Raw genomic sequence first — 16,989 nt, 5'->3', positions numbered from 1 at the left:
GTAAAGAAATTAAACCTTAGTTGATATCAATACGCTGGCGTAACTAAACTTACTGACTTCTTATTTACAAAAGTACATAAAATGTATTTTGTATATCGCTTATCATTGTAATTGTAAATATTCATTAAAGCGAAACAGCTATAAATCATTTGATATGGGAATTCTATTACACGAACTGGATTGGAATTAGTTAGTTTTGTTTCACTGCTAATTAATTCCTTGATCTTTTTGATAGGATAAATAGTAATTATCTTGCAAATGAGCGTAATATGCATTCTGCCAAAATATTTTGTGCAAAATGATGATATCTGACAAAGCATTTCATATATAAAACTAAACAACTTGATATGCGATATATCAACATATGAATCAAAGTATAATAAAAGGATACCCAATACCCTTTAAATATAAAATGTAATATATACAGTGTATTATTCAGGTTATATCGGACATAAACATTTATATACGGAGCATTGACACATATAGCATGTGAATTATAGATAACAGATTTTAATTGACATGAAGGACTGTTAAAAAAACTTCGAGGGGGAACATACAACAAGATGAAAGTGGACGGGAAAGTAGCACTGATTACGGGAGGCGCCTCTGGGATGGGAAAAGGATTTGCAGAGACCCTAGTAGCTGCTGGGGCAAAGGTATGTCTCTTTTTTTGGACTGTACACTTTTTATTGAATCCAGTTCGTCCCCATCCCGGCGAACCGTTATTTCGAGAACCGAAGCTATCGTGTACTATGGAGGATTTTTACCTTGCTTTCTGTGCAATACGCAAGCGGTAAGCGTAGAACCCGCTGACCTATCGCATTAAGCCTAAACTTCAAAACAATGAATGCTGCAGTATACCATACTATATGTATTATACTATGTGTTTCGATATATCCTTTTAAAAATCTTCAAACTGAGTTAAATTTAAATAAAAATCAGGCTAGAAGATCTGTGAAAAAAATATAAGAAACACGCTTGTGAAAGAAAAAATATCTATATCGAGAGAGAGTTTAAAAACAAGGTTTTACATCTTAAGCATGGTGAATTATGAACAATTATATGCTTTAAAAAAATTATGTCCGGCTTTGTCGTATATGCAGAAAATATAAAGCTTCTCAAATACCCCAGCAAACTATAAAGCCATCCATTCTTTATTGCTCTTACATCAAATTGTAGAATCATAAAATAAACAAGTTACTATTACGTATACAATGTTATCATTTTTCTCTCTCTTATTTACTTTATTTTTTGGCAGTTTATATGAATCATACAAAACAGTGTGCCATAAATTAAAATCTATAGATATGTTTGTTTACTTCAATACCTAATTTAAACGTTTCTTGTTCTATCAACGCAATCTAGGATATAAACTGAAATGTTTGCGTATGATCGGTGAAAGGGTATGCAAAATACAACTCGAGTGGTGAATGCGAAAGAAGGCCAAGTGTTTCTTTATTTATATATACTTTGATCTCTTTCGAATTCTCCCCTAGAAATATTCTTATTTGAATAGTTTATGTCTTGTAAATCCTGCATCTGATTACGCTTGTATATATTCAGTGTACAAATTCTAATCATCTCTACTCCATATCCTTTCCGCACTTGTAACCTAAAACTTTTAGCGTCTGATGGCCATTTCACGCTTCCGTAGAACCAACATTTATTACACCAAATTCATTTTGAAAATATTCTGAAATCTCTAGTTTGCATCTCTCAAATACGGAATTATCTGATATCCTTAACATATACTGACACTTTTAGACATCATCAAAAAAGGTCCTTTTGAACGATTTTTACAAAATTCCAAAAGTCTTCATAATATACCTTTGCTCCGTTACGGGCTGGGGGTTTGTGTTGAGTACAAATATGTTTTCGTAGATGAAAAGCTGATATGTCCTGCTAAAGCCCAGGTAGTTTCAAATCGCAAGAAAGTGCTGAAAATTGACTCCCAATTAGCAAAAAAAAAAAAAAAAAAAAAAGATAAAAACGAAAACAAAAAAAAAAAACGAAAAAAAAAACGTCCACGACGTAGATCTACATTTCTTGATTTGGGCTGACAAAAAAAACATGTATGATAATCAGAATTGATGTATTTTAAAGATTGTTTTATTTACTCTTATTTGTATCTTTTCTTCATTCAGGGTAAGTTGATATTTCGCTATCAAATTCAACAATCATGTGTAATCAGTGAATCGTTCTTTTTAGTTTGTCAAACTAGAGTCGTACCAACGCTTGTATTCAAAATAATCACAAACACATGGCACAGCCAAAACACAGCTTCTGTAAAGTATTTCGAACCTTCGCTCTTGATAAATGGATAAAAATTTGGTTCGATTTCCATTTTCATATTTTACTTGTATTGTACTTTGTAGAGTCAGAACAAATTATTGAGATGACTTTTGCCTGGCACCCCTATAGATCTATGTCTCAAATATTTTAAAATTTAGAAAGTACTATTTCAAAGACAGGTTTTTATTAATTCTATGCCGCATTTCAGACTGAAGGTTCTATATCCGAGTGGTTAAGGTCGCTGACTTTGAATCGCTTGCCCCTCACCGGTGTGAATTCGAGTCTCGCTAACGGAAGAATAGCGGTTCTGCCTTGATGCCCGTCCTTGATGTAATAATGCGCGAAGGTGCGCCTGAAGTTTTCCTTCGACATCAAAAACAGGGAAGTCGCCACATGACCTATATTTGTAGGTGTGACCTAACAAAAAAGCATTTACACATACACAAAAGTAGTCTTTCAATATCGTAAAAAATCAACTTTATTATTTCTTCTAAAACACTAATATAAAGTAGACAGAAATAGTCCTGTTCATATACTACTACATTAAATTAATGTTAACAATTGTTGCTGTTGTGACGTAGTCAATTCTGCGACCAGTGTAGTTACTCTTACAACAGGTGGGGCCTTTTTCTCTTTAATGCATTAACTTTAAGTGAACTATTTTTGTGTGTCAATTACTTTCCTTTCCTTTACATAGAATGTTTTAAATGTGTGTGAAATTACCTTTCATACGTTGTACATGTAACTCAATTTGATTAGCGAAATTATAAATACTCCTCTTTAAGATTAGTTCTTAAAACTGAAATAACTTACATGTAACATTTGTACTGCCCTTGTACTTTGTCCGCAGTCCTGTTTACTGTTTCTGTATTTTTGTGAACATATTTTCATGTATTCCCCACAGAAAATCGTGCAAATTTGTGTATTATAACCAGTAAGATGGTGCTCCTGGTAATATTTAACAGATGGCACTCTCTAATAAGTCAATTTACAATGCATTTTGACATTAAGGTATGTGTGGTGGATTTCAACCGTCAGAGCGGAGAGACTACAGTGAATGAACTTAATGCAAAGCACGGAGATGGCAAAGCTATATTCTGTAAATGTGACGTCACATCTCAGACAGAGTTTGAAGGTATTTACAGTCATCTGGCAATATTGGTTTACATTAAATCCATACGCTTTACGTTGATATTGTAACATTTAAATTCTAAAATGTCTGATTCTGTAGTTAAGATTGTCTCTTACAACTGTTTTCCTTTATTTACTTATGTAACTCGATACCTCGATATCTCACATCTTCCAGTCCAGTCCCGAAAACACGTGCGTGCACAAAATCTCATTTAAAGTAGAACTTCTGATATCTCTAAGTAAAACGCTTGATCCCTTGGTATCCGAGATATACAGTTTCAACTGTATCGTTTGCAAAAGCAGCAAAGTAAATACAAGCAGGAACCTTTTGAACATCTGGCAAAGGTGCTTGAATATCCAAACAAGAGCATCGCACATAGGAGCAATATACACCCGAAGGTATGACCTTTGACCCGTAAGTGTTACTTTGAATTTGAAGCGTGTCATACGAAACATGTGCTCTGCACGTCGTCTCGATGTGGCGAAAATGTGTGATAAGATTTTTTTATATTTCACGGAGTTCAAGAGTTATAGAGCGGACACGAAATCACTTTGACCCCTAAGTGTGACCTTGATCTTGAAGCGAGCCATCCGAAACATGGCTTTGCACGCCGTCTTGAGGTGGTGAACGGTTGTGCCAAGTTTCTTCGAAATCCGGAAAACGGACGAACAGAAATCGGCGTCATAACACAATACGTCCCTTCGGGCGTATAAAAAGTAAACGAAAAAGATTGATTTCAAATTGTTTGTTAAAATTCAAATTGGTGCCAATCAATTTCGGTTTTTCTCTCTATTGAGAACAATACTTATGGCCTGTTTTGAAAGACGATAACGTTCAGATCAAATACATGGCGTGATCTGTGTTTTGAAAAGTTGCGACTTAAAGATCTAGAATTCAGGGGAAGGTAATGATATTCTGGAAACTACATTGATGATAGTTTGATATTTAATTTGTATCAGATTATATATTTATTAAATGTTTTGTGTAAAGAGTTGAATGCGACGAAAAACTGATCAGCGTAAGAACAGCGTGGTCGGAAAAGGTGATAAAAATTAAACATAAGGTATCCACAAATGTTTAGCAAGAAGTAGTTAATTATGTTCACAATATTATTTGCAGAGGCCTTCAAGCAGACGAAAGATGAGTTGGGCGGGATTGACATAGTTGTAAACAACGCAGGTATTGCTAGTGAATCAGACGACAAGTGGGAAAAAGTAGTTGATGTCAACATGGTAAGAATATAATGATATGTAATGAAAGCCAGTAACCGAATGTCGACATACACCGAGGTCGTTACATGTCGTAGAAGTACTAAATAGGTCGATCCTACTGAGTAACTACACACAGATGGCTCCACAAATTCGCCATGCGGACGGCCTGAAACAACCTACCATTATTTTTCCAATGCACATATTACGACAACATACGCACATTACTTATAAATGAATTTAGCAGGTATTAACCTTTTCCAATAAAGACTATTCTCTTTGGTAATACAGCATTAAAGGATAAAGACAATGAAAGAATATTTCATCACTACATTGAAAAATCCAGACTGTTTGATTGAAGCAAAAGAAACTATCCAACCGTAGCAATCAGGCATCCATCCCCAAGTCGCTCCCTACTGCTTTCTTCTACATGTCCGTACTAAACCTATATCATAACTACATTGGGATATAGGGACGGTTTGACTGAGGTGAACGAAAGTATCCAAAAGTAACGATCAGACATCCATCACCAAGTCGCTCCCTACTGCTTTCTTCTACATGTCCGTACTAAACCTATATCATAACTACATTGGGATATAGGGACGGTTTGACTGAGGTGAACGAAAGTATCCAAAAGTAACGATCAGACATCCATCACCAAGTCGCTCCCTACTGCTTTCTTCTACATGTCCGTACTAAACCTATATCATAACTACATTGGGATATAGGGACGGTTTGACTGAGGTGAACGAAAGTATCCAAAAGTAACGATTAGACATCCATCCCCAAGTCGCTCCCTACCGCTTTCTTCTACATAATACTAAACCTATATCTACTGAACATTATTCTGCACTTCTTTAATTTCCATTTCCATTACTTTAAATCTAAAGATATACATAAGAAAAAATAACTTCGTCATACAGTCATATTTTGTCCAATTATCTTTTTAGATCGCAAATTCTTACACCAATATTAAGTATGTGGTGGAGAAATTTTTTGTAAGTCAATCCACTTGTCTATACTATGAGTAAAACCGTATAATTGTTACTTGCTATGCGATATAATATAGATGAATAATTTTCGCCAAAAGTTTTCCTCTGAACTGTAACACGCACAAGACCGTGTATAGCATAAGGAGATATAAAATGTTTGATACACTGTACTAGTTCCGGCTGTCTGCAATGTTACAATATTATTGAATTTTGATTTGGTAACTTTATGGATGTTTTTCACTTTAAATGTATTTCAAACCAGAAAGCGTCGTTTTCTTGAATTCAGGGTGCTGAATGGCAGAAATATATTGAATTAGATTTGGGGCATGTTTTACTTTTTTTACAATTATAAGATATACACCATTCATTCCTTACAGAAAGGGACCATCCGAGGGACCAGACTAGGCATGCACTACCTCAGTAAAGATAATGGCGGAAATGGAGGGATCATTGTAAATGTTGCCAGTGCTGGAGGTCTGTCATAAATGATTACATTTCAGTATCTTTCCTCGTATTTTGTCTTTTCCTGTTTTTAAACTGAATGTAGTTCCTCTTTTAAACATTAGCATAATACACTTTAAACAGCATGGCGCCTCGCTTCTTTTAATCACTTCCAAAAAGCACGTACCTTCATTCTGTTGCAAACATTCTACTAATCACTTCATTAAACGAATTCAATATTACTTGTTTGTCAGTGAAATACCTTTTTGAACTGTATCCACTTCCTTTACCCCAAAAAGAATGAACTGTCCCCCCAAAAAGAATGAACTATAGGAAAATAGAATCAAATCAGGAATGTCTACACAGATATAATATTTATCTATAACATTTAATCTAATCCACATATTTCAACATGTTCTACATCAGTATTAAGCTTTAGGACGCCTTGTACCCATTAGCTATATACATTCTATTTAATTTAGTACATATACCGCTTTTATCAATTCAACGTCTTATGTTTGAATATTACATGGTTATTATGTAAAATGAAACCCAGGACAACATTTATACCTGTATATACATGTATAACTAAAAGAAAAGTAAAGAAAGATCTGCAGTACCTGCCTGAGCCTGAAATGCCGTAGGATACTTAGTATCTTCTTCTGCAGTCGCAAGTTCATCCAGTTAATCCGTTTAATAAATCTATTTCTTCTGTGTGATCATGAAATCGTAGATTCTGTAATATTTCTGTGAAACTAAAGGTTGAGTGAGCAACAAGCTAGTAATACGGCAAGATTTATACACGAGTTTAGTATAAATCATTGACAAAATGCTGCGATAATAACTATTCTTTGTTTTAGGAATCAATCCAAACCCTTTCTCACCAACATACGGGTGTACAAAAGCTGGCATTGTTCATGCTACACGGTGTTATGCGGTAATTACAATTATTGTCATCAGTGGATCTATAATCGTACACATATACTATTACTGATTCGAAGGAACTACTGTCTTGTTCATATCGTACCATTTCCTATCACCCACTTGCAGGATGGATATGGTGTTAGAATGTAGAAAAGCGATAGAAGGATGGCAATATGTCATTTTAACGTCTTACATTCGCTGAACACAATTCTTTTACCATTTGCATCCTTACGTATGTACGTTTTTCTCTAGGTAGTTCACCGAATAAATGCATTATTTGACTGAACAAAGTTCACACGATTTATTGAGGTATATTGCTTTCTTTTTACCAATATTTTAAATAAATCTATCAATACTGAGAGATATTAAAGAATGGGATCATGACTGATAAGTACTAAAATTCCATCAAATATTCTACATTGAAACTATTCTGATAGATGCCTTTTGCATTTACAGATTTCAGAAGAAGCAGTAAAGTCTGATATCCGGCTTATGGTGTTATGTCCAGCATTTGTAGACACGCCAATGCTACAGAACCTGTCATCAGGGGACGGTACTCAGGTTATTGGTGGAGACATGACCAAAGTCAACGCATTCATAGAACATATAGGAGTTATGTCGTAAGAAACATTTACCGATATCATGTTTCAAAAAGCATAGTCACTTAATGCGTTTGTAAGAACACTAAAAGCGACAATATTTAGAGCTTTTATCACTTGAAATATTTTCATTATCCGTTTGAAAAAGGCGTGGCATAGAATTACTTTTGCCCGTCCATTAGATTCTGTGTAAGGTCCATATAAATAATAACGCCTTGAAAGAATTCCAAGAAGCCAATATCGATACTTATGTGAAGATACCGTGATAGATATATCGACACAAGACCAGTGACACAACTCAACATCTTTGCTGTTCTTATTTAGTCCATTGCTTCAAAATCAGTCGACGAATGTTCAAGAAAGGTTTACAAATTGTTCAATGTATCAAGACCACATGACAGTTCCAATAGCACTGGTTCAAGTTTAAGAGACCATGAGAAAAGTCAGTGAAAGAGAAAGCTAAATTCTTGTCTATCAGAAAAAAGACAATACTTCTAAAATAAGACCTTTGTAAAAGTCCTTTGGAATGAAGGAACGCAACCAAGAAAAGAAGTGTCAACTCTTTGATTGAGTCTGTTCATGAGAGCTACCGAAATGTGCACTGTCAAACACACCTTATCCACCCTAGCACTTGCAAAACCAAAGGTCTGTTAAAAGGACAAGAAATTATAACAATATTAAGTTCAAGTACGGAGAGACGTTTTACAGTCTCCACATGGCACTTCAAGACCGCTGTTGAGATAAGTAATAAAATATTTCAAAAGATCCGTTGGAAAGATAAAACGCAACCAATGAAAATGATAGAATATTCGGATTGATGGAGTCTGTACATGAGAGGTAAGGAAATGTGCAACATCCCCAAGGCCCTTAACACCGGCTTAAACGGAATTCTATTCAAATGAGCCGCGCCATGATTAAACCAACATAGTGCATTTGCGACCAGCATGGATCCAGACCAGCCTGCGCACCCGCGCAGTCCGGTCAGGATCAATGCTGTTCGCTTTCAAAGCCTATTGGAATTAGAGAAACCGTTAGCGAACAGCATGGATCTATGCTGGTCGCAAAGCCACGATGTTGGTTTTCCCATGGCGCGGCTCAGATAAAGTTGAATACTCTCCATAATCCCAAAGGACAATAACAACATCGAGTTCAAGTACGGGGAGACTTTTTACAGCCGCTGTCGTGATAGTTATCAAATCTGTGAAAAGTTTTTAAAGGCATTTGCCTCCTTGTCTGATTCATATGGAAAAATTATAAGTAGCTTGTAAGGAAATTGTCCTGGTATAAAATTGTGGACCACAGATCAGACGCATATGCCTGACATCAAGCTAAAACCTGTGTTATACTTCGGTCACAATACAATAGATAGTTTTCCCTATATAAATTCTATATAAAACTGCAATTTTCAATGAGCTACCATCCATAGCTAGACCCATTTTAGAGAACAAATCCTAACTTCATTTTAAACAGTTATGGTAAAACTGACATAAAATGAAGAAAAAAGTAGGGGTCATATATCTTCTGAGAGAGATTTCTCTTGTCACATTTGATTACTGTAAAATCACATCAAAATCACACTGCTGTGACCTGGAAGTACTACTCATACTAAAATTGAGTTTCACTTCACAAAATGCAACCTCCTCTCCGAATTGTTCTCCCAAAATGTCAAAAATACACCCACAAGGAAATTTAAACAGAAACCAGCTTTAATTTAGACCTCTCTGGCCATGCCAAGTGAAAAATTAGTGTTCAAATACCTGGCAGCCATTACGCGACTAGACCAGATGGTTCCCACACTGGTTCCTTTATATTAGTTAGGCCAACTTATACTAGCGTATTACGTAATCAGAACCTTCACAAATTCAGATGCGAGGAAAGCGGACGTCATTGCTGCACATAACTTTAGCATTAGCTGTGAGCAAAAATCTAGCAATTTCTTTAACAAGTTGATATAGATAAGTAATCGTGATAAATAGAATACATTTAAGGTAAATGCTACAATATAATATTTCAGCGTGGAGGAAATTGCAGCAGTATTTATGGAAATGATTGAAGACGACAGTAAGAATGGTCTGATACTCAGATGTGCCAAAAAGACTGGAAATCAGTATTGTACATTGGCTGTGGAGAATGTGTAACGTGTATGTTTGTCCGAGTCAGTGACATAAGAAGGCAGGACAATGAATTGTGTTTAGAAAATTGATGCTGATGATGTAAGGGAAACAGACAGCAAGAAGTTTAGACATTCATAAAAAGTGCGGGATACTGTTTTTACTCTTGCAATTGTGCCATGCTTCCATACATGAGTAACAGAAAAGCAGTTGTTCAAGTTTCAAATCGAATATGTTGTAAACAATATGTCGGTGTTTCGTAATATGTTAGGGTTTACTCGACAAATGTAGACAAATGTACAATATAACCTTTTTTCCAGAACTATTTTAGCATGAACAATTTAACATGTGTAGGAATTCATTTGATTGATGCTTCAAATAGCATTCAAACGCATATCATTTCTCTAAACATCAACACAATATATACATTTTGTGTTCTGATTAAATTTTAGTAGTGAAAGAGATTTAGCTTTTCGAATTTATATGTATTCAATTTCTAAATGTATCTGAATTTTCTCCTTTTTACATTTATTATAACTGAGAATAATAATTTGTAACATAAAAAGAAGTATCATTTTCATCTACATCTATGTTATAAACTCTGTGGCTGATAAAAATTTCAACTTTTTGTCATCTTAAAAGTTTGATTAATCCCCCGTCGTGGCGGAGGGATTATAGGAATGGTCTCCGTCCGTCCTTCCGTCCGTCCGTCTTTCCGTCCGTCTTTCCGTCCGTCCTTCCGTCCTTCCGTCCGTAACAAAATCGTGTCCGGTCCATATCTCCTAAACCCTTGAAGGATTTTTCATGAAACTTGGGTCAAATGATCACTCATCAAGACGATGTGCAGAACCCATGAGTCAGCCTTGTTGGTTCAAGGTCAAGGTCACAACTCAAGGTCAAAGGTTTGAGCCTGCCATTTTGTGTCCGCTCTATATCTCCTAAACCCCTTGAAGGAATTTGATAAAACTTGGGTCAAATGATCACCTCATCAAGACGATGTGCAGAACCCATGAGTCAGCCATGCCGGCTCAAGGTCAAGGTCACAACTCAAGGTCAAAGGTTTGAGCCTTCCATTTTGTGTCCGCTCTATATCTCTTAAATCCCTTGAAGGAATTTTATAAAACTTAGGTCAAAGATCACTCATCAAGATGATGTGCAGAACACATGAGTCAGTCATGCCGGCTCAAGGTCAAGGTCACAATTAGGGTCAAAGGTTTGAACCTTCCATTTTGTGTCCGCTCTATATCTCCTAAACCCTTGAAGGATTTTCATCAAACTTGGGTCAAACGATCACCTCATCAAGGCGATGTGCAGAACTTATAAGTCAGCCTTGTTGGCTCAAGGTCATGGTCACAAACTGAAGGTCAAAGTTTGAGCCTTCCATTTCGTGTCCACTCTATATCTCCTTAACCCTTGAAGGAATTTAATAAAACTTGGGTCAAATGATTACCTCATCAGAACGATGTGCAGAAATAATGAGTCAACATGCCGCTCAAGGTCAAGGTCACAACTTAGGGTCGAAGGTTTGAGCCTTCCATTTGGTGTCCACTCTGTATCTCCTTAACCCCTTGAAGGATTTTCATCAAACTTGGGTCAAATGATCACCTCATCAAGAACTCATGAGTCAGCCATGTCAACTCAAGGTCAAGGTCACAACTGAAGGTCAAAGGTTTCAGCTCTGTATCTCCTAAACCCCTTGAAGGAATTTCATGAAACTTTGGTCAAATGATCACCTCATCAAGACGTTGTGCAGAATTCATGAGTCAGCCATGTCAGTTCATGGTCAAGGTCACAACTGAAGGTCAAAGGTTTCAGCTCTGTATCTCCTAAACCCCTTGAAGGATTTTCATCAAACTTGGGTCATATGATCGCCTCATCAAGAACTCATGAGTCAGCCATGACAACTCAAGGTCAAGGTCACAACTGAAGGTCAAAGGTTTCAGCTCTGTATCTCCTAAACCCCTTGAAGGATTTTTATGAAACTTTGGTCAAATGATCACCTCATCAAGACGTTGTGCAGAATTCATGAGTCAGCCATGTCAGTTCAAGGTCAAGGTCACGGCTACGGCTAAAATCAAAGCTTTTACCCTTTCACGATCCATAGCAGTGGCGGGGGATTTAGATGTTTTTCAGACTGCCTTGTTATAGTGGCGATACATGTGACTTTTCCTATTCACTGTTTTTACCAGAGTATTCTATTCATATGCACGATCTTCATACAGGTACTTGTAAATATAAATCTGCTGGTAATTTTACAGACTTTCAATCAATCTGAAAATGCTTAATTACTAGCTGAAAATTACTTTAATTTCGTTATAAGATGTACTTAATTCTAGTGTTTATACTGTATATACGTTTCCCCTAAACATTCTATTATTTGCAATATGAAAGACACCCCGGTGACATCCTCGGTAAATGTTAAAATTTCTGCAAGTAAATCTTTCAGTTTTGCTGAAATACCAATTAATGCATTGATCATTAGGCAGAATAGTATTAGGAATGGAAGATGAATGTAGATTTGTTTACTCAACAAGAAGTTTTGGCTAAATAAGTTGAACGGCAGCTTGATAGATATTAATCAAGGTTTCAATAAAAGAAAAACCCATACCTCGTAAATATAAATCTACACAATTATTAACAAAACGGTAAAGTTAGATTTACCTATTGGCTTCTTACATAAAAATCATTGTACTGAGTGTGGTGACCCAGTTTGATTTGACATGAATCATAACAGATACATATTTTTACGTATTTTTTCTCTCTATTATTTACTTTAAATCTTGGCAGTTTGTGTAAATCCTGCAATAACATGTATGATTGTAGATAAAGAAATGTGTGTTTGTTTACACCTCAAAGCATACTTTAGATGTAATTTCTGTCTATATCTTTGTCACCCTGACATAATCACACCTTCATGCCGTTATGTTACAAAAGATAAATATTTGGAAAACAGTTTTTTTGTTTACGTTTTCGGGTAATACAAAAGTTCTGTTCTAACCAGTTCGTTGGCAGATCTTGTAAATATTTTCATTCTATTAGTTTATTTAACTAAATCATCTGTAGGTGTTATTACACTTGTATGTAAACAGTATATAAATAAATGCTAATTTATCTACTTTTTTTATATTATCTGATATCAATGTCTTGTTCGTGCCAGCGATAAACATTAAAATATTAGCAGATCGGTTAATACACCCGTCCAACTTTATTTTATGGTACTGGGGTGGTTGGGCTTTATAGGAATTTCTTTGTTCCGAATGTTCCCGTCCTGTCATATCGCTAGATCTATGAAACTTTTGAACTTACAGTATGTTTTAAGAATCATAAGTCAAGTTGCGAACAGGTTCCCATAGCTCTTAGCATTTGATTTTAAAAGTTATTTCAAAAGTTCCTTGAATTGACATTTCTTTCAATATTTCTAGAGGTAAGAGACCACCAATTCAAAAAAAGTCATGATCCGACGTTGTTCACGCAGTGCATTGCTATGCGACAAAGGACAACAGCTGGTATTGTCGACACAGCAAGTCGTAATGCGGTTTAACAATTTTCCTGTGATTGCTCAAGATATCTTATTGTCACTGGACATGTCGATACCATTTATGTGCAATATCAATCGTTTTGTACATACTTCTTTCTGTCATCTGCTCAAAGATGGGGAGGACCGTCAACTGATCGATGTTGTAAGAAGTTTGTGTTTGTAAAATTGTTATATATTCTTGTTAATGTTGAATGAGCAATAAAATAGAGGATATTACATGAGTCCCTTATCATATTGAATTTATTAAACGAGTTGAATAAAATGATAAAATGCGAAGCTCTGCTGAGCATTTTATCAATTTTATTCAACGAGTTTAATAAATTCAATCTGGAAAGTCACAAATGTAATATTCTTTTTATCACATGTTATCATTTCCTGTCGAAACATCAACAAATCCACTTTCTTTTACTATATAAACAAGTCAATTTGACCAACGTCTCCTATACCGTAAATGACGTCGACGTCAAAGCTTTATTACACTAAAGTGTGTATCATCATTTTTATTTAATGGCTTTATTACACCCCCGCAACGTCAAACATGTGATAAATATAATTACACTAAAGACATTAAATGCATTAACAATTGATATAAAAATGTCATTGATAACAGCCTTGTTCATGTTTGTTTTCGATTCGCTTGAGAAGAATCCGACCCAGCATATGCAAGTACAACAAAATCTACCATGTTGAGGAGGGAGGGGTTGGGGGTGGGGAAGGTCCGGGGATAAAATCTATGTAATCGGATGATTACCATTAACTATTACACGACCATCTTAATTAAATTATAGATAATTTGCACTGGGAAGTTTAGATGATAACGATGCTAGTACTATAATAAGGCAAGCAGAAACAAGATTCGGGAGTATAAATGCGGGAAACAGTTTTTCCTCTCGCATTTTTGTCATGTTACCATACATACATGATAACGAAAAATCCAGTCCGTTTAAATATGTTTTATATCGGTGTTTGTTACATATAACATATTTTTGTTACAGTCAGAAAATTCTCTAAAAATCTTTTTATGTCAGCCTTTAAATTATTCAGGAGTTCATTTGAATGATCAGCGGAAGAACTGTTGAAAGTTTTTATACGCATCTAAAGATTTCTCTAACCTTCATGTACGAAAGACATTTTAAAACCGACGGCCGACGGGACGCAACCATGTAAAGCATATTTTAAAAGCGAGTAACGGTTACTTCGCTGTTACTTATCTCGGTATTTCCTAGGGTCAAGTTGATATTTTTTATTAATAAAGTTATTTCCAAAATTAGAGAGTGAAGTGCCACGTTAGAACCCTTTCTCTAAGGTTGGCCTTGATTTTATTAAAGTAAATTATGGGGCCAAGAGCTTTCATAGCCAACCTGCAGTAAAGGTGTTCTTACACGACAATACCTTGTGCGGTTATATGGAAGCAAATTCCATCAATAAAAATATAAGATAATATAAATTATGAATGTTACTCACTTCTAATTTGAAAATGGTGATAGATGCACTATGGACATGCCGGCAGCTCTTTTCCTTGTGTCATGCGGAGTCGTGTATTTGACAAACTTCGGCGTTTAAGTCTTGAGAGAGACCATATAATACTTCAACAATTTTAAATGTGTTATATTCCTGTACATATCAATAAGGTCTGTTGAAAGTTCGCTACTCGTAAATGTACACGGTTTTTCCGAGCAAAAATAAACCTTTTCAAGTCTTCAATATAACTTTTGCATTTTTTATACCGCTATCCTATCTAAATCATGATCTTTTAAATAAAATACGCGATAAATAGAAAGTTAATGATAGTTGCTCATTTATAATGTACACCTTTTTATAATTTCTGTCGCTTGTGGTTTCTAAACTTCCATGCATGGTTTGCTGCAGTTGATTGACTATCAATAAGTTAAGGTATTAGATATTTATACATTCTTTTTTGATTTATATCTAGTTATTTTAAATAGAAATGACCTGTATCAGCCTAAAAGGGCAAATAGCTTAGAATTTGTATGCAAGTTGGCTGGTGATATATTTAGCCAAATAGCCAGGCCCGGAATCAGAAATATTTGTGGCCGGGAAGTTAAGGTCTCTGATTTCGAAACACTTACCCCTCACTGTGGGTTCAGACGTAATTCGGGGCGTTGAATTCTTCATGTGAGGAAGCCATCCAGCTAGCATACAGAGGGTCGGTGGTTCTACCCAGGTGCCGAGTTGTGACGAAATAATGCACGGCATGGCGTCTGGGTTCTTCCTCTACCAACAAAGCTGGAAATTCGCCACATGACCTACAGTTCTGTCGGTGTGACGTTAACCCAATCAAAACAAACCAAACAAAGATATTCAAGTTGAGGAGTTTTATGCTTTAATTAAGCGGATTATTATTATAATTGGTATCAATACCAATTCTATCTTGTTCTTTTTTTCACTTTTTAGAGTTTCTCACATCTCATCCATAGTATTGAGTTATGCAGTAGTATAACCGGGATATAACTTTCCCAAGGGAGAGTGTTGTGCTGTCCCAGTTGCGCTTTTGGCGGCGAATTGTTAAAATTGCTTAACTTTGTTATCTCTTTTTGCGCAATTTAGATGCGCACAAACTAGTGTGATGAATTTCTTTAAGGTACGAAGGTTGTGCCTCTTAATGCTGGATGGTAAAGAGGAATGTATGCGGATGATTTTACAACTCCGTTATATCAGGTCTAAGGCCACGGTTATTTTTTTACTATATGTTCTATATAGGCACTGGACACTATAGCAATTTTGCATGCATTCCAACCCCTATAAAAATACCTGAACTCAACCGTGAGAACTATCCAAGAGAAAAAATTCCAGCCACAGTAAACATTGGGTTGACCGGCTCTTTTTTCCACCATTTTGAACCAAATCACATGCGTATGAAGAATACTCTCTAGATGGCCGCCAACAGGCAAAACAGGCCCTATCAAAAAGTCATGTTATGCATATTCTGACATTTTCATTCTGTCAAATTGTACATGTACCTACTATTTCATATCTCCTCTATTAAATCATGCCATTTATTCCAGGTCTTTCACTCAAAAATTCACCAATATTCACCATCAAACAGAGGAACTATTTTCCGCGTAACCACTTCCGTATTGTGGTCAACCAAGGGCAAATAACTGTGGTCTTGTGCCATATGACTTCAACTGTTTGGTAAAATGAAAGTGAAAGTAGGTATTTCCTGATGTCTACCTACGCAAAGTCTCAGTCACGTGACCATGGTGTCATTTTATTATGGTCAACCCCATATTTTTTGGAAGTTTTTGATTGCCTAAAAACAGACCTTCTAAACAAGGGTAGTCTCACAAGAAGCGGAAGGCTAGAAATGCTGATAAAAACATGTTATAAATTGTTACTTTTACATAGAAAATAGTAGCGGAGACATTTAATTACTTCTAACCTTTAAGCATGCCATCATATAAAACGCAACAGTGAAGCCTATACTTATTCAGCCTTAAACAAAATTGCATCTCATCTAGACCTTCAGGATGAAACATTATGATAAATTAAATATTTATAGTCGTATTTTGTCATAATTGTTTGGTCATTATGTTTATATCATTTTGTTGAATATTTAATTGTTTAAGAAGAAGCCAACAAGTTAAAACAAAAACAAGCGTCAAGTCTTTATCAAGATAAGATACTGAATGTGTTTATATGGTATTAATGCTATATTTAAACGAATAATTGAGAACAAAGACCTTTAATCTGCAATCAAGGTTAAAGTGACGTCATTACACGATGTAAAT

General features: G+C 35.6%; 1 protein-coding gene across 3 annotated transcripts in view; it reads left to right on the top strand.

Moving 5' to 3' along the window:
* LOC123550579 (15-hydroxyprostaglandin dehydrogenase [NAD(+)]-like) overlaps positions 1-10,481 on the top strand; it is an 85,123-nt gene extending 74,642 nt beyond the window's left edge. Inside the window, exons 2-8 of one of the 3 annotated variants that reach the window (XM_053545524.1) lie at positions 440-656; positions 3,304-3,427; positions 4,544-4,656; positions 6,002-6,098; positions 6,926-7,002; positions 7,446-7,609; positions 9,603-10,478. In XM_053545524.1, coding sequence (XP_053401499.1) covers positions 564-656; positions 3,304-3,427; positions 4,544-4,656; positions 6,002-6,098; positions 6,926-7,002; positions 7,446-7,609; positions 9,603-9,726 — 792 coding nt within the window. In that variant the 5' untranslated portion in view covers positions 440-563 and the 3' untranslated portion in view covers positions 9,727-10,478. Of the gene's footprint in view, positions 1-142; positions 657-3,303; positions 3,428-4,543; positions 4,657-6,001; positions 6,099-6,925; positions 7,003-7,445; positions 7,610-9,602 lie in introns of those variants that run through there. The other 2 variants (XM_045337230.2, XM_053545525.1) reach the window with 2 other exon arrangements.
* The last annotated feature ends 6,508 nt before the right edge of the window (positions 10,482-16,989 follow it).

This window comes from Mercenaria mercenaria, chromosome 6 (genome assembly GCF_021730395.1).
Source record: "Mercenaria mercenaria strain notata chromosome 6, MADL_Memer_1, whole genome shotgun sequence".
Classification (NCBI taxonomy): Eukaryota; Metazoa; Mollusca; class Bivalvia; order Venerida; family Veneridae; genus Mercenaria; species Mercenaria mercenaria.
Note: the sequence above shows the minus strand (reverse complement) of the source record. Positions and strands in the feature narration are given on the sequence as shown.